The sequence below is a fragment of the Desmodus rotundus genome, chromosome 7 (genome assembly GCF_022682495.2).
Source record: "Desmodus rotundus isolate HL8 chromosome 7, HLdesRot8A.1, whole genome shotgun sequence".
NCBI lineage: Eukaryota > Metazoa > Chordata > Mammalia > Chiroptera > Phyllostomidae > Desmodus > Desmodus rotundus.
In genome coordinates, this window is record NC_071393.1 from 116,986,401 (window position 1) to 117,004,622 (window position 18,222).

An 18,222-nucleotide genomic window follows, 5' to 3' on the forward strand; every position below is an offset into this window, starting at 1 on the left:
TCAGTGGGCAATGTGGGTACAAAGCAAAACCATGATAAAAATTCTGAAACTTTTATTTGGAAATTTCACAGTGTTTCATGAAATAATGGCAGAAAGCAATATATCAGATTTATAGGTGGCAGAAGTACAGGGAAGAATTAAATCTCTTCCCTCCAAAGATTGTTAATCTAAGGCTGTGAAACCAGATGATAAAGTATGCATTTATCAGGAGTCAGTTTTATCTTGTTTTTCTGTGGGGGTTGGGGCCTGGGTAGGAAACAGAACAAATGGCTGAAAAGAAATCGAAGAAGAAACTTGAGGAAGAAGAGGAGGATGGAGTGAATGTGGAAAACTTTCAGAAGTTCATCACACAAGCAAGGTAGAAGACATTCTTGAAGAATAAAAACTATCTTCTTCCATCTTCCACTCTGTCCCACTGAATTCCCAGTATTCCCTTGTTTCTCTAACACGTGGGTGTGAGTAAAATCACTCTCAGGAGGAAAAAAAAGAGTTTCTTAGGCTTGGCCTCTTCACATCTCAGCCAGTTACGTTGCTGTTGTCAGGGTTTCAGTTATCAAAACACGGCTGCTGGGTATCTGGGCTCTGTTTCGAGACAGCCTTCGAAGTGCATGTCCCTCAAAGTGCTGAGGGCGCCCTTTGGAAGTGAAGTTAGAGGTTTCTAGTGCTGACTGGATCTGAACTGGTCCCTGGCCTACTGAAGCAGACAGATGACCAAATTTTGCCTATGTTAAGTGGGTTGAGGACTTGGCCCTTTCTCAGCACTGTGAGGGTTACGCCTAATTTGTGTAAAATAGAACAAATCCTTCATGCTTAGGGTTAGCCTTTTGGGATTGAAAATTTCAGCATTTGGCTCTCTATCTAGACGTAAATCAGCAGGCCATTTTGCCCACTTACAGTATGTTTCCAAAGGAAGAGGTAACAAAGGTTATTTGATTTTAAATTGTATATAATTTATACTTTAAAAGCCTTTGTCTAAAACAGACTTATAAAACCACTAAAATAAAGGATAATCCATTCATTAGTTTTCAGCCATCAAACTCATAGTGGGGGAGAAAAGCAGTAGAAAAATCAACTTTCTCCATGGGTCCACAGTGGCTCAGTGGAGTGGGTGCTGACCTGTGAACCAAAGGGTCGCTGGTTCGATTCCCAGTCAGGGCACATGCCTGGGTTGCAGGCCAGATCCCCAGTTGTGGGTGTGTGAGAGGACGTTTTGACGTTTCCCTCGCACTTTGATGTTTCTCTCCCTTTATCATCCCCCCTTCCCCTCTCTCTAAAAATAAATAATTACAATATTTAAAGAAGGAAAGAAAAATCAACTCTCGGTTGATTTGTGAAGTTAAATTAGGCAGTGGTTTACCAGTCACCAACACAGTGTGATCTGTGTTCAATGCCTTGTGTAGACCTAGCCATGGCTTCAGGACCATGTGCTTAAACACACTGTGGACAACACATCATTTTTTAGGAGTTCACGAATGTAGGCATTTTGTTGACCTTCTTGGGTCTTGAGTAATATGATTGATAAAGCAGGTATAGAAACAACGCAAGAAAGAGTTTCTCACATCAACGTTATAAAAATATCTGTAGAAAAGAAAAAAAAACTAAATTATATTCAGAAACTGGTTCTTTTAAAGTAAAAAGACTAATTTCTAGTTCCTTTTAGGGATCTTAAAGATCCCTAAAATATTTTTTAAAAAAGAAAAAGCAACTTTTGAAAATGTGATGTGTATTCCCCTTCCAGGCCTAACTGGGGACTAAAAATGAATTATATATACTCTTAACTTGGATATAGATTTGGAGATAAAATATATTTACTATACTGGTTGTGGGTTAAATGTTGATTGTTGGAAATAGGTGGTAGTATCTGTTCTTTTACTGCGTTTGGGGGCCCATGGGGGCCTTTGTCAGGGCTGGTGAGTTCAAAGCCCTGCAGGAGTCAGGCAGAGAAACACAAATCAGGAGGGTAAGACGGGGCACACAGCAGCTTGTGTTCTGACCAAGCGTAGCCTTTCCCTTCTGTGTTCTGTGAAGGGCCAAGTAAAACACTGACGGGCAGAGGCAGTTGCCCCTTTGCAGCCTCAGCTATAGGCCTTCCATAGTCACGTGAGGTCCTTATCTTGGGGCACTTTGCTACTTTGGAGACCTTGGGGTTCGCCCTGAAACTCACAGATGCTGTTTCCTTGGTTGTCATTACAGCATGTGCTGAAGATGGGATATAGTTTCTTTGTAACAATGCGGGAATATTGTGCTTATTTGAAGGCCACTCATCTGGAACATAGCCAGGCTCCAGGGGGAAAAATGCAAAAAACCCCACTGAGAGGCTGCCCTAATGTTACAAAATCCATGAGTAATATGCACTCTAGGAGAATCTTATGGGCCTTCATCTATTTCCTTATACTTTCCATTTTGTGGATACTCATAAAGCGCATATAATTTCAGTACTTGAAGGGACCGAGATACCGTCTAGTTCATCCTGCTTTATGGTGCAGATGGTCAGGGAGCGCTTCCGTGGTCGCACTGGTGGGTCTCCTTTTTGCTGATGTGGACAAAATGGCAAGTGGCTCTGTCAGTGACTGTACTTCAGTCACCTGGAAGTGAGGTGGGCAGATTGTAAAGGGCCGTATAAGAAATACTCAGACTGTGGGCTGCATGTAGTCTTTATAGCATGTTCTTTTTTAATAAGATTTTATTTATTTTTAGACAGAGGGAAAAGGAGGGAGAAAGAGAGGGAGGGAAACATCAATGTGTGGTTGCCTCTTGCACGCCCCCCACTGAGGACCCGGCCTGCAACCCAGGGATGTGCCCTGACTGGGAATTGAACTGGTGACCCTTTGGTTTGCAGGCCAATGCTCAATCCACTGGGCCACACCAGCCAGGGCTTTATAGCATATTCTTTAAAAATATAAAAGCCATTCTTAGCTGGGAGTCATACAAAACCAGGCTGCTGGCTGGGTTTGGCCTGCAGCCTGCAGTTGGTTGACCCTGGTCTAGAACATGGCTGACACGGCTGATCTAGAACATGGTTGGCCCTGATCTAGAACTTTCTGTGGTATAGCTACTGATTACTTGGAATGTGGCTCGTGTAAGTGAGGAAAAGAGTCTTTAAATTTATTTGATTTTAATTCCTTTAAATTTTTAATAGTCACATACAACTGGTGGCCACCATATTGGACAGTGCAGATCTAGCAAATTCACTATGGAATGAATCAAGCCTTATCATGCTTTCAATGTTTAGATCGCTTTACTTATATTGCATTTAACCATCTACTAATAGGGGGTTTCAGCATGTGCTTTCCATTTTCCCATTCTCCAGCTTACTCCATTTCCGTAATAAAATCTGGTAGAAAGATTTTCCAGAACAGCTTCTTGTCCTGACCATGCTTTCTCTCCTCATTTCAGTGAGGCTGAACTGGAGGAAGTGTTGACTTTTTATACCCAAAAAAACAAGTCTGCAAGTGTCTTCCTGGGGACTCACTCAAGAACTTCTAAAAACAGCAACAATTATTCGGATAGCGGGGCCAAGGGTGGTAAGTATGTTGGTTAATTAATGAAAAATAAGAAGAACGAGTGAAAAAATGAGATGCAAAGAACAGCCAAATCAATAATGTGCCGGCTAAGCCCTAGGAGCCTCCAAGGTGGTGGGATCTTAACAGTGTTGGGATAGGGGATAAGGAGGCTTTGCATCTTTGTACTAAAGGCACAGAGGGACGTGGTCTGATTTTTTTAGTGGTAATTAACAACAGAGAGCTTTTCTAGACAAAAATACTAGCTAACATTTAGTGGGCACTCATATTACTGTCTGCTGGACATGACCTTATTGCTTTTTTACCTCCAAAAATCATGTGGTGTAGGTGCTGTTATAAAATTCTTCACAGGTGAGAACACAGAAGCTGAAAGAGACCCACTTGCTCAGGGGCCCGTCACTGTGCTGTGGGACAGGAGTCTGAACCTTGGCCTGCCTGACTCACATCTTGTGCGCCCACTCTGTCCTCCTGCCTCTCCTAATGAGACCTCACTTCCGTTAACTTTTTGCTTCCTGTAGCTCTTCAGCGGTGGCCTTTGGGTAGGAGGGTTCTTTGTTGTGCAGGACTGTTCCATACCTAGTGGGCTGTTTAATATCCTTAGTCCCATTCCCTGAATTCTGTTAACTTTCTTCAGTCATTGCGATAGCCCAGCATGTCTCCACAAGGTTCTAAAAGTTCTCAGGGCTGGGGGACACCGTGACTGGGCATTTTGGAATTGATGTAGACCAAAGTGTCTAGGTCAGGTCATATGATCAAAAAACAGCAGTGATATTGCGTTATAAACACAGCTGTGTGATTTCTATGTGAGATTCATTTAAAATCTAGATGGAAGTAAAAGATATAGGTAATCAATAACCTAATTTTGTTAAGGAGCTAAACACCAGATTCAAAGATGGAGACTTTTTTCCTTCTCCTAAGGCCACATGGTCCAATATGGACGTGGCTAGGATAGTTGACCTTTTAAAACGGGAGTTCGTTTTCCCCCAAAAATGGTGTTAATGTTTTTAAAAACTGTTTAGGTTCAGAGGCTACTCCACAAACGCATATTTAGCTCACTGTGTAATTGACTTATTCCATTACTAGAAGTCTTTCTGACTTCTTGAGTTTTCGTAACTTATCTACGTCCTAAAGCTGGTTCATTCATCTATTCATTCACTCCTAAACATTTCTGGTGAGCACCCGTTGTGTGTCAGGCACTGTGATAGGAGGAGGCATGCGGTGACCCGGGCTGTCACAGTCCTTGCCTTTGTAACGCTTATTGCCCCGTGGGTGAAGTCGGATGTACAGGAAGTACAGGGAGAGGGTTGGGGGGAGTGCTGGGGAAGGGACATTGAGGAGTTCTTGTGATGAGGTTAGGGTGGAGGACAGTGTGTTAACCTAGGTAGATGAGGGCCTCGGCTGGAATTCAGGATGTAACTTCTTCCCTGGCAGGGATGCGGAAGCCCCAGCAGAATGAAGTGGCAGCTCCTATTTGTGTAAATGGGTCCTTGGAAATTCTGGGGTTCATGTGTTAAGGAGACTGGTACCTGTCTATACCTCACAAGAATAACTGGAGGGGCAAAAGGAAGGCCTCAACCAAGGCAACGGCATCGTGACGTTTGATAGTGCCCAGAGTCGCTTCACACGCGAGCACACAGATGGGTGACCGTGACCTCGGCTGGCCGCGACGGAGAGAAGAGAACACCTGTGTCCTCGTCCTTTCATTCCGAAAGGCCATCTGTGAGATGGCCTTCTTAGCCCCTGAGAAAGATTATGGAATATTCCCTAAGTATATGATTAGTTCTGGCTGTCCTTTTTCAGAATTCCGTGGTAGAAAAAAAAAACAAGCTAATTTATTAGTTTTTTATTGTATTTTATTAGAATGATTCTGTTGTTGAATATACTGATCAAACTATCTCAAGTAAACTCACTCAGCTTACTGAAGTAAAGCCAAGGAGTTTCCTTGAAGATACAGAGATATTGAATTGTAATCTCCTAAGTGTCATGCCAGCAAATATTGGGGCTGTTGTTTCTATCTCTTGATAATTGCTCTGCTCCATACAATATTACGGCTTCTTTGCTCCAGTGGGTACCACCAGCCAGCTTGGTCTCTCATCCCCATAGTCTGAATTCTTGGCAGAGGCATTGGACTGCCCTTGCTTACTTTCTTTCCTAGGCATGTCCTAGCTTGTTGGCGGTCCATGGATGGCTGCCCTGGGTTTAAATGTCTTTCCCTGGTTCCGTTAGCAGGAGTTGGGGTTGAGGACAGTTGGGAATTTGGGTGGTTGCCCACTCAACAGCAGCAGGTCTGGCCATCCTCGGAAGGTGTGCTGAGATCAGCAGTGGTTCCCGGGATTGATTACTAGTTGTGTTATATTTTGGAAACAAAATGATGTGAGGTGGTGCCCTAGCAGTTGATTAGAGGGAGAGCATAAAATCAGTCTTTATCTTCTATTTCAGATCACCCCCAGACGATGGAGGAAGTGAAAATCAAGCAGCCCAAACCACAACAGGCACCAGAAATTCACTCCGATAAATTATCTCGTGAGTGACTTTGAACTGCGTCGTGTTGCTGCTCACTGATAAATCCTTGAGAGAGAGAGAAAACGTCCTCAGATATTAAATGATTCTAGAGCAGGAGACATCACCCTGCGAAGTTCCTTTTCTTTGTTCTTCCTTTTCCCTGAGAATTTCTCCTTATCTACCTATAACCCCGTTTTCCTTCCAAGGAATTTCTCACTTCGGTGTTTAGAAATTCTGAGCACTTTTCTACAAGGGTGAAAAGCAGAGGGGAGGGTGTTTGCTGTCACTACCAGAAACTTTGTCTGATGCCCTAACATTTGTTAGGGCATCAGACAAACCTCCCGCTCTGGTTAATGGGCTTAACTCCAGCTTTGAGAAAGGACTAAAAATAAACTATTTCTGTTGCCAGATTATCTCCATAGGCAAAATTCATTAAATTCGTGATGAATACTCATTTAAAGTCTGTATTTTTCATGATTTGTTTCTTAAGATTATTTCGATGTTTAAAAATGTTTACTTCATGCTTTAGTGTGATTATATGTCAGTTTTTCTTAAAATGATGTGGGTTTTTTTGTTTTGTTTTTCTAATAGGATTTACCACTTCAGCAGAAAAAGAGGTTAAATTAGTCTATGCCAATTCTTCCTCTGCTCCTCTTTCTGGTCCTGCTGCTGCTCTTCCACAGAAGATTCCCAACACCCATTTGTCATCTGTTATTACAACCTCTGACCTCTCACCGGGGCCTGGCCACCATTCTTCTTTATCTCAGATTCCTCCCGCCATCCCCAGCATGCCTCACCAGCCAACGCTTTTACTGAACAGAGTCCCTGACAGCACTGCACCCTCCATACACCCTGGGACACAGAATGCACCCAGCCCTGCCGGCCTGCCACGCTGTCGATCAGGCAGCTACACCGTCGGCCCCTTTTCCTCCTTCCAAAGTGCCGCGCACATCTACAGCCAGAAACTGGCCCGACCCTCTTCAGCAAAGGCAGGTGAGTGCGGAAACGGGAAGGCAGTTTGCAGCGTCAGCTCCTCCCAGCCCCAATAGAAAAAGAATGGCATCTTTTCCCGTTGCCTTTCCTTTTGAAAGGTAAAGGGACACACTGCGTTGTTCTTTTTTTTTTTTTTTTAAGATTTTATTTATTTTTAGAGAGAGGGGTTATATGGTAACTTTATAGTTCCTCTTTTTGAGGAACTTCCAAGCTGTTTTCCAAAGTGATTATACTATTTTATCACCAGCCATATGTGAAGGTTCCAGTTTCTCCACATCCTTGTCAACACTTATTCTGGTCTGTATCTCTTATCTTACCCATCCCCGTGGATTTGAAGTGGTGTCTCATTTTTGTCGTTGTCGTTTGCGTCCCCTAGGGACTAATGATGCCGAGCACCTTTGCACGTGCTTCCTGGTCATCTGTGTATCTTCTTTGAGTAAATGTTTGTTCATATCCTTTGCCCATTTTTAAATTGGGGTATTTGTCTTTCTATTGTTGCGTTGTAAGTGTTCCTTATATACATTCTAGATACAAGTCCCTCATCAGTTACATGTCTTAGAAAGATTTTCTCCCATTCTCTTGGTTGTCTTTACATTTTCTCATGCACGTTATTTGGTAATGTGGCTCTTGAGTTGGGAAATAAGTTCACAGGTATTCCTTATAATATGCTTTAGAACTTATTTATCTGTTACAAATACTATTTTGTGTCATATAACAAACATGAAAAAGTTTAGATTGTTTTAAAGTAGCATCACCAAGTTGTACATACAGAACGATCACAGTTATAGCAGCATTAATAAGGCAGGAAGGAAACACATTACAGTGTTTCCACTTTCTTGGATTTTTTAAGTTTTTTCAATAAGATGTGTGACTTTTAGCACAGAAAAAATATGAGCCTTGATTTTATGTCAAATAATTTCTTTTTTGCTAGAATTTCAGTGCTCAAAAATCATGGAACTCTGCTCTCAGAGCTTTGGTAGAGGGGTTGCGGACAATTTGACAGTGAGTGCCTCAGACTGCTGAGTCCAGTGACGACAAAGAAAACCAGGAATTACAATGAGGTTCAAGGCTACGTTATTGTTCAGTTAGCAGATTCTAGGGTTGCTTATTTTCCACTGCACAGGAGGAAATTTGTGTGTGTGTGTGAAGCTCTCGTAGTAAGAAAAACACGTTAATAAATGCATGTAATGACTTGGCTGAAGGAAGAGTTTTTAGGGTATAGGAAGAATTTCTGTTTATTTTGGTTAGCATTGGAGGATAGTTTGTTGCTCCTTATGTTGTCAGAGATCCTTAGGATTCAGGAAAGTAATCTGGCTGAGATTTCTCTGTCATCTTGCTAAGTTTTTCCGGACTTTTTTTTTTTAATGTGAAAAAAAACTCTCCTCTCTCTCTCTCTCTCTCTTTTTTTTTAGCAGGTTCAGTCTATCCAAACAAGCAGCATGCAGGAGTAGCCAAAATGCAGAAGGAAGGAGAAGATGTTTCTTCATACAGCAGACGGTACAACCAAAATCTGGTGACAGCTGAGCTGCAGCGGCTAGCGGAGAAGCAGGCGGCAAGGCAGTACTCTCCCTCCACCCACATGAGCCTCCTCACCCAGCAGGTACGGACAGCTGGGGTGCCAGAGGGCTCTGTGGGCCTGAGACAAGATTAATGACAGGGTGCTCTGTCCTTTCTTCCTCATCTTTACTAATTTCCATATACTGGTGCCTGTTGAATGAGTACTACAGCTGGTTTCCAGCCAAAGAATGAAAGTGCTCCTCTGCACCTCGAGAGAAAATGAGTTTCTGTTACAGGTGTTGCAAAGTCAAGTCTGCTGTTGACTCTGATGGACTTATTTCATGAATAAACAGCCTTGAATGATCAGCTGTAAAAGTACTTTGAAAGGATATTTAAAAATAACTTCTTTCCCTCGTAAAATTTTCTTGTGAGTTCTAGTCTTATAAAACTCTTACAGAATGGCATAGTATTACCTTTTACTTTTCTCTCTCTCTTTTTTTTTTACTGTACCATCTTCCATCAGAGATCTCAGGATGTTACTGTACCATCTTCCATCATGATCTCAGGATGTTACATGGATGAAGCATTTCAGTACAGCCTTATCCAGCACATGCCATTCTCCCCTTTTACGGGTGGGGAAAACTGAGGCTGAAAGAAGTGACTCAGTAAGGTCACCTGGCAAGCTGGATTTATCTTTAAGTTAGATAGATGGTAACAAGCTTACAACACGATGAGGTTAGATGAAACTTTCTTGCCCTTCTCTTTGACAATCCCCATGGTATTTAACTGGAAGTAGAAGCTGTATCTTCTCCTTTTCCTGAAAGCAAAATGGTGTCAAAGTCTTCCAAAGAAGTGATCATAACTTAACCCCATAGTTGGGTTTTGCTGTGTCCCTTGTGTCAAATTCCTTACATGGCAACAACTCTGTAATGACATTAAGTATAGAAAAAAGTGAAGTCAAAAATTACTTTAGGCACGTATTCAATGCAGGTAACACACTGCTCCCTGGTGGCGCCCTTCTTCTCTGTAGGAAGTTTAGGACCCAAAGTAAAGGTGAGCCTTAGTGTTCTCGCCCCAGTGTGGGAGAATGTAGTTAATTTTCCTTTTCAAATCCCAAGGAGTTTGAAGGGAGTAGGTGAGGGGGCCTAATGTGAAACGGGAAGCAGAGAACCCTCTAAGGGCAGCGTTGAGAACTGAAGGCAGTTGGATAGTTAGAGTTTAGTGACGGGCTGATGGCAGGAGGGAGTAGAGTATCACGACCATAATAGAACGGCGAGGGATTTTGACATGTCAGGTGGCTCTGAGGAGGGGACAGGGGCCAGTGGTCTGCTACACTTTGTTCACTGGGTGATTGACTAGAGCATGGATCCAGTTTACAAATGAGCAGCTAGAAGCACCAAGGCAGTAAAACTTTTTTGCAACCGTGGTAAAAAACTCGCTAATATTGGTATTTACATATTTTCAACCTCTGTCATTTGGTGGCCTGCAAACCTTGCAAAGTGACAGGATCCTGATCTTGTGGGAATCTAAAGTGATCGTGTTCTACCTGGAAAGTCATCTCTCATCAGTCCTTCTGCCTCATCTAAGAAGGAATTCAGTGCCAGGGAGTTAAAAGTCCATCAGACGCCTCTTCATGGGGGTCTGAACTTGCCGTTAGATGTCAGGCTTAACTTTCAGAGGCTTGGTGACAGGGTGGCTGGGGCTCGGCACGGTGCTCAGGGAGGTGCGGTAGTGTGTCATAAGCTGGGCGGAGTGGTGGGAGTGCAGTTAGCCATCCAAAGACCTGCCTTCTGTCACTGACTAGTTGAATGAGAGGAAACTCATTCAACTTACCTCAGTCTCAGGGTCTTGTCTTGTTGTCAGAGGGAAAAAATAAAACAGCATCCAGACGCCAGTGTGTAAAAACCTCTTTGTAAAGTCTAAGTGCCATATGCAGGGGGACCTCGGTACTCGTTGTTAATTTGTTCTGGAACTTACCACGAGTACCGGCGAAGCGTTTTCTCTTGCGGGGGCCGTGTCGTGACTCACACAAGTTCTAGCAAATGTGATGAGTCCTGAGCCAGGGCCGAGTGTTGAAACATTTTTTTCTCTTCAAAATGCTACAAGTACAGGGTTTGACAAATTCGGAAGCCGATGAGTGCCGAGGTGTGACTGTACTTGGAAATATTGTTATTTTGGCCTTTGAAAGGCTTTCAATAATAAATGATTTCTAATTTGCAAAAGTAGGTTTTAGGATAAAATTTAATGTTACCAAAATGAACTTGGTTATTGAAAAGCTCAGTTCTATGTTAATTAGATCCCTTCTCAGAGCAAGTAATTCTTTAATTTGGAATTTGGATAATTCAGCCTTTTATTGCTTATTTTCTGATAAATAATCACATGTTATAATGGCTTAAATAGGCTTTGGCACATTCGTTTACTAGCTGTTTCCTTTTTTCCTAGCTGTGTTTTGGACAAAAGTTTCTTACTCACGGAGGCAAGCGATACAGTGTCCATGGCTTTCTGCTGAGGGGTGGGCATCCAAACAGAAAATGGTGGGGGCTCTGCTTTTCTCTCTGCACTTGGGGCATAAAAGCTTAAACTTAGCTTCATCGGAAACAACTTTGTGTCTGGCAATCACTTTAAATGCTTTTGATTTCCCCTTATCTGAGATTATTTCCTTATTTTCAATTCCTAGTTTGTGTTTATGTTTTTCTCCCTTTTTTTCGTATGTCTGATTGCCTTAATGAATATTTTCTTTCCCCCTCCCTTTCTTTGATATGATAACTGTGGATGTATGTATTCATTCTATTGGTTTGTTGTTTTCTAGTTGCTTTTTTCTTGTTTTATCCTTCTTTCCTCTGCTTTTCTTAGCTTTATTTTGTTGTTTCCTCCCTGTTTCTTGAGTTGGATACTTATTTATCCTTACTTATGCTTGTTTTTTATTATATTTAAAGCTCTGAAAGTCCCCCTGAACATTGCTTTAATTCAGCCACACAAACTGATACATCTTTACATTGCTTTATTGAACAACTGCTGAAAGACCTACTATATCAGGAAAGCTGATTTTTAAATTCTTCTATTTTGGAAGAGAAGTATTAAAAATAGACATGGTATTTTCTGGAGAATCATTTTGTCCACAATTTCAACTACTTAGCCCATTAAAGTTTTTAGTGGCATTTTTCATAAAAACTCTTTATTCAGATGTGTTTTTTAAATGTATTCATTCAAAAAACATTTTATTAAGCTCTCGAGTGTTCCAGGCTTGAGTTCTGAGCTGTGGGGATGATAGAAGACAGAGCCCTCACACGAATCACTCAGGATCTTGCTGGTGGTGTGGGAGGGTAGGGAGTTGGCAGGGAACAGCTAGGGTGGAAGCCAGACGAGAAGACGAGGGCTGGTTCACGGAGCGCTTTGCATGCCTCATGCCGGAGCCCACTCCTCATCTCAGAGATGACGGGGACCCCCAGGTGACGGGGGTAGCTGGGAGAAGGGTGGGTTGGAGGATGAGGCAGTGTCACCCCCTTTTCTCTCTGGTCACTGGTGAAGATGTGGAGGGACAGTGAACTGGCCAAAAGTAAGGAAGCAAAGTGCCCTGACAACACAAACATTTAGTAATAAAACTTTGAGTCATCCAGAATTTACATTAGAGACTTGACTGTTACGAATTTGTGTGGCTAAAAACAACCTCATGTACCTTGTCATTACTTTGACTACTGCTGCTGCAATTGGACTTTGTTTATAGCCTAGAACGTGTAAGGATGTCAACCTTTCCCAACCACAGTGGCCAGCACAAGTAGGCTTGAAATGAGAAGAGCTCCATGTTCTTAATGTGCCATTATTCAACGCACACCTTACAAATCTGAGCAGAGGGCAGGCTGCATTTTGGTCTTCCCCTGGTCATGCGAGAGGCTGGTTATTTGGGGGTATGGGATGCCCTGGACACCAGTGTGCACATCCTTGAAAGCAGGGTTTTCCACAAGCATCTGTCGCGTGTGGTGGGGGCAGCGTTGTCGTAGCTGACGGTGCCGGAGTGGAGCTTCATGAAGTGTGAGGTCTCACTGTCTCCGCCTCGCTCTGCGCTGGGGCTTCTTTACCACTGCAGCGCTCTGCACAGACGGAGCCCTCTGTGGTCATCGCTGCGAGGGAACCCAAGAACGTGGCGAGTTAGCCCAGCTCTGTGGTGAGGGGTGGGAGGCAGGGACTCGGAGGGGAGCAGTGGCCCTCTCTGTGCAGGCGAGGGTGAGATTTCAGGACCGGGCTATCCTTAGGAGCAGCTCCAGCTCCTCCAGCCTGGGAGTTTAATCAGAGGGATAACAGCGGACCACCCAGGCGAGGGCTCCAACGCCAGTGAATGTGCTCGTCAGTCTCTTCCCCGGCCAGCCAGTGCCCGGGATGTGGCCAGGCCTCCTGGAAATGTGCTGACAGACACATAGGAGGGAGGAGACACTTCGCTTCTCACATTTTTCATTTAGATGGAGAGTAGAAAAGAAAACCATTTGATTTCTTTCATTTTTTGCTCCTTACCCTGATCCTTTCCTGCCTAGTCCTAGAGAAAGATTATATATGCTTAGGTATAGGATGTTTGGTTCACACCAGTTACTCATTTACTCTCACTCATTCATATGAATTCAAAGAATTCACAAAGGAATTCTTTTTCATTTCTTCTGCAGTGGCAGCCACCATTGTAGCCTTCCTGATTTCTTCGAGGTCCACAGTAGACCCTGAGTGAGTCTCAATTTCAACAATTCCAGTTTGAAAGTGAAGTTGGCAGAGAGGGAACTCAAATCTTTGACCTGGTTACACGTGTTCTTTAGGATTGAGGCAGTTGGCCCTCAGTTCGTATCGCCCGCGTGGGCGCTTGGCCCTCCGTAGCTGGTTGGCACACGTTTGAACTCCCGTACCTCGCGTTCTGACTTTGTGGTGGTTTTCTAAGTCTGATTCCTTCGGTTCTATATGCTTTCTGGGTGTTTCCTCGTATCGTGTACACTGTTCCTCATTCCTAGAAACAGAAAGGGTAAATGGAGAAAGCGGGAGTTGCTGAGTCAGTGAGACCTTGGACAGGTCACTTAACGTTGCGCCTTGGTTCTCTTGTTGGTAAGTTGGAATAATTTTAGCATCAGGACTACTGACTGTCCCCCCAGATCCCTGTGCCTCTCTGCTCTAGGACCTAGTTCCCACTGGTCTTACCGAATCTCCTTTGACTCTTGAGGCTTTGAGCCCCCAGTTTTCCTTAGTTCCTTGGCCTGCTGCAAGGTCTTGAGTTCTAAAATAACCTTTCTTTTGCCGGGCCACCCCCATAAGCCCTGTCGTCCCTGTACTGCCAAATTCCTTTCGAAGTAACACGCCCTTGCTGCCCTGAATCCTCCCCCACCCCTTACTCTTGCAGTTTAACTTCACGTCTTCCCATTTTGTCCAACTTTCTTTCAAAGGCCACTGATGACCTTGAAATTGCCAGCTTCAGTCACCTGTTTTTAATCCCCATTCTGCTTTAGCACATGGCACTACGCTTGACCACTTCCAACCTGAAAACTTCTCTTGGCTTCTTCAACCCTTTGATAATCCCTGAGAGCTCATTTCTTCCTCCTCTCCTTCCTGAAGACTAGATTCCGTGTTCAACATTTTTTTTTAAGCCGCCGGTGTATAGCCCTCAGATACAAACACTGGCACCGGAGAATCTCGGTGTCCGCAGCGGTCTCTCTGAATGAAGAGTGGGATGAAGCCTGAGCGTCTGCTTCTCCCTGCTCTTCGCCCTCCAGCACATCTCCGAATTCCAGGACGCAGCAGAACTCTTCCCTCTCTCTGCAGTCTCTCTTCTCACAGCTTCGTCTGGTGCTGTTCTGTGGGTTTCTCCCAGATGGGTATCTTTTCTTTCCTTTGTATTACATTTATTGGGCTGACACTGGTTAACAAGTTTAGAAAGGTTTCAGGTGCACAGTTCCACAACACGTCATCTGTACACTGTATTGTGTGTTTGCCCCAAGTCAAGTCTCCATCCATCACCATTCGTCCCCCCTGTACCCTCCTCCACCTTCTCCCACCTCGCCCTGCAAGCAGTCACCACTCTGTTGTCCACATCCATGAGTTTTTTTCCGTTTTTTCCTTTTTTGCTCTATCCCTCCACCTCCCCACCCAGCGCCACAGCCTCCTCCCCACCAAACAGCTGTCAGCCTGCTCTCTATCTATGGTTCTGTCTCAGCTTTGCTGTTAGTTCATTTTGTTCATTAGATTCCACATATGAGTGAAATCATGTGGTACTTGTATTTCTCTGATGGGCTTATTTCACGTAGCATAAAGCTCTTCAGATCCACCCATGCTGTCACAGAGGGTAAGTTTCCCTTCTTTTTTGCAGATGAGTAGTGTTCCATTGTGTAAATGTACCACAGTGTTTTTATCCACCCATCTACTGATGGGCACTGGGACCTCTTTGCTGAGTGCCAGGTCCGAATTTTCAACTGCCTGCTAGACTTTTCCGCCAAAGTGTATTGCCAGCATCTAAAACACTCGACATATTTTAGACATATTTTGAAAATACTAAAGAAATATTTAACATATCTAAAACCTAATTGTTTTCATCCCCTTTTACTTTTCTGTTAGTTGACTCAGCAGGTCTCCTAGGAATTTAGGTAAGGGGCCTTTGGTTTACCATTGTCCCTCTCTACTCCCTCATTCTGTGTTCAGGCAAGTTGCCAGTCTTGTTGATTCTGACTCTGTAAGTCTCTGATATATATCTTGTCTGTTTCACGTCCCTGTCTACCTTCCTGCTTAAGGCCTCAATTCTCTCTCAACTGGGCAGCTGCAATTACCCCCTAAGTGGTCTCCCAGCCAGTCCCCTCTTAGTCACCCTAGTCTTTTCCCCAAAGGAATCTTTCTAAATCACAAGTCTGATAATAGTACTCCTCCACCCAAGAATGTCAAGGGGGGCTTCCTGTTATCTGTAATGTGAAGCCCAAGCTATTAAATGTTATTCAAAGCCTTCATTTAGAACCTGGCTCCAGGCTACTTCTCTAGCCTGTCTCCCTCGCATCACACATGCTTTTGTGAAGTTCAACCAGAATGCCTGTTAGTCTCCGGGCCTCACTGTGTGCTGTCTTCTCATGGGAAGTTTATCCGCTCCAGCTCCACATAGACGCCACTTCACCCACCGCACTGTTTGTCCAGATAGCCGTCTGCCTTGGTTGTCAGCGAACCCTTTGAGGGCAGTATCCTTTGTGGCTTCAAAACCTGACTCACGAGTGGTACTCAATAAATGCAGTAACTTTACCGGACTGTAAGATACTTGATTGAGCAGGGGGACCATGTCCATTTCTCACCACCTTTTCCCAGCCTGATGTAGAAGCACTCAATACATATTTTATAAATCACGGAATGAATCTTGAAGAAGTCCCTGCCGCCCCAGCTAGAAGTCACCTGTCCATTCTCTGCGTGCGCTCCTTCAGCTCTTCATTAGCCGCTCTCTGTAACTCATCTGTTATACTCATTTTGCCTTGCTTCTTTCCTGTTGAATTACAAACTACGTGATGTCAGTTCTTTCCGACCCTCGCCTAGCATAGCACCTTGCACTTCGTAGGCCCTTATCCCAGGCTTGCTAAACTGAAAGTAATCTTTCTGCATTTTGTCCGTTTTTGTTACAGTCTTTTTTTTATACTATTGCTTCCCCTTTTTTTAAATTGATAATACCATACCTGCCTTTCATAAAAAAGCAGCTGACTTTAATTGAATGTATACTTTTGTTTTGGGCACTGTGCTAAGCACTCTATATGCATTTTTTCTATAACCCTGTGATGTAGATACTTATTGTTTTAAAGATTTTTATTTACTTCTTTTTAGAGAGAGGGGAAAGGAAGGAGAAAAAGAGGGAGAGAAACATAGTGTGCAAGAGAAACATCAGTTGGTTGCCTCTCACACCCCCCCAGCTGGGGACTGGGCCTGCAACCCAGACAGGTACCCTGACCAGTAATTGAACGTGACCTTTTGGTTCGCAGGCGGGTGCTCAATCCACTGAGCCACATCAGCCAGGGCTAGATACTTATTTTGTTGCAGATGAAGAAAATAGAGCTTAGAGGGTAAGTAATGGCTGAGATCACACAAATGGAAAGTGACTGAACCAGACACAAATCCAGGTCTGTCTGACTCCATGTTCTCTCCCTTTCTGCTTTTCTGCCTCTTCCTGCTTGAATCGGGACTCTAACTCCTCACACAAACTGAAATGACTGAGCTTAACGCTGTGAGCCTGTGCTTCTGCTAGTTGCCCGGAGTTGTAGGCAAGCCAGTGCTCGAGCCTGCAGAGCGAAAGGAGCAGCTGACCACCTTCTGTGTTTTCATGATTACAAACACTGCTCCATTCGCTGAAGCGAGTTGAGAAACGTGGGGCTCTGTCTAGATTGTCAATTGTTTGTTGAGTGAACTCCTTATCAGGTTATTGTGCGGTGAAGTTGGTTGATCCTTTGAGCAGGCAAAGTTCGGCCTTGGCAATCCCCAGAGATGCAGTAAGAACGGTTCTATTATTTTGGAGGTGGCAGCCCCATCCACTCACGGAAACTGAACGTATAGGTTGGAAACTCCACAAAGGGGGCTGACCATTTTGTAAGGTTTCCCAGGAAGGTCTCTGGAAAATCTTGATCTGGAACTGCTTCCAGATTTTGGAGCACTGAGTGTCTATATTTGTATGTATATTACGTAAATGACAGCAGTTCAGCAGGCAGAAGGTATAACGAGAAAACTTAGTGTTACTGTAACAGGAATTGCAGAGATTCCCTGCTTTTCCCAGCTCTTTTCAAAAATTTGATTAACATTATAACCCTTAATCTCCTGGTAATTGTTCTTGAGGGGTTTTTTTATTAGCACTCAGGAATTGATACAGGAGTTGGGGCTACCCAACAACCATTGGTTGGTGTAGCTGATGATTTAATAAATGCTCATGGAGTGCCCTTGGAGGAGTATTTAAAATATAGCTGTTTGAAGAAGATTCTTTTCATATTCTGGAATGAATATATCCTGTAATATTTCTCTAGTGGTGAAAATCATATAATAAATGCAGATCCGATACTTTCGTTTTTCATTTTCTTTTATCCTGAGTGAAACAGATCTTGGTCTGCTGGTGTTTCCTGTTCAAGGATAATTTTATTCTAACAACATATAGTGAACAAGTCACACATGCTAAACAAGTCACACATGCTAAACAAGTCACGCATACTAAACAAGTCATGTACGCTGAACAAGTCAGGAGGAACTAGCCGCTGTACTCCCGTCTGAAATCATCCAGAGCCTCGTGGTCAGGGGAGAGCGACAACCTCTGTGGCATGATCTGTTGATCCAGCCATACTCTGATGAGCGTGTGTATGTGCGGGACACAGGGGACATTATTCTCAAGATGATACTGATGGAGTTCTTTTAAACCAATGTTTAAATGTATTATATTGAATGTATTGGGGTGACATTGGTTAATAAAGTTATATAGGTTTAGGTGTACAGTTCTGTTGATACATCACCTGTACGTTGTAGTGTGTGTTCACCAACTATCGATGTAGTTCTGAGGACAGGCGAATGCAGATTCAGACAAATGCATCTTCATGTCTGTTAGGGTGGTTGGTGACGCGGGCTGGGAAAGAATTCACAAGGAGAAGAAAGTGTAGAGAATAAAGTTTTTATTCATTCTCCAAGAAAGGAGAGGGGCATGGTGTGGAGAGATGCACCGGCCTTGAGGGGTGCTGGGGCTTTGAACTTTTAT

At 43.6% G+C, this 18,222-nt stretch overlaps 1 protein-coding gene across 11 annotated transcripts in view; it reads left to right on the plus strand.

The window, feature by feature from the left end:
* The window catches only part of TTLL5 (tubulin tyrosine ligase like 5), a 252,493-nt gene that overhangs the window by 96,205 nt on the left and 138,066 nt on the right, over positions 1–18,222 (plus strand). For 8 of the 11 annotated variants that reach the window (XR_008427229.2, XM_053927529.1, XM_053927528.1 and 5 more), the window contains 5 exons: positions 255–358; positions 3,397–3,524; positions 5,961–6,044; positions 6,615–7,016; positions 8,429–8,616. Coding sequence is in view for 10 of the 11 variants with exons in the window: in XM_053927529.1 (XP_053783504.1) it covers positions 255–358; positions 3,397–3,524; positions 5,961–6,044; positions 6,615–7,016; positions 8,429–8,616 (906 nt within the window). In the remaining variant the exon portion in view is untranslated. The remainder of the gene's footprint in view (positions 1–254; positions 359–3,396; positions 3,525–5,960; positions 6,045–6,614; positions 7,017–8,428; positions 8,617–18,222) is intronic. The other 3 variants (XM_053927532.1, XM_053927534.2, XM_053927536.1) reach the window with 1 other exon arrangement.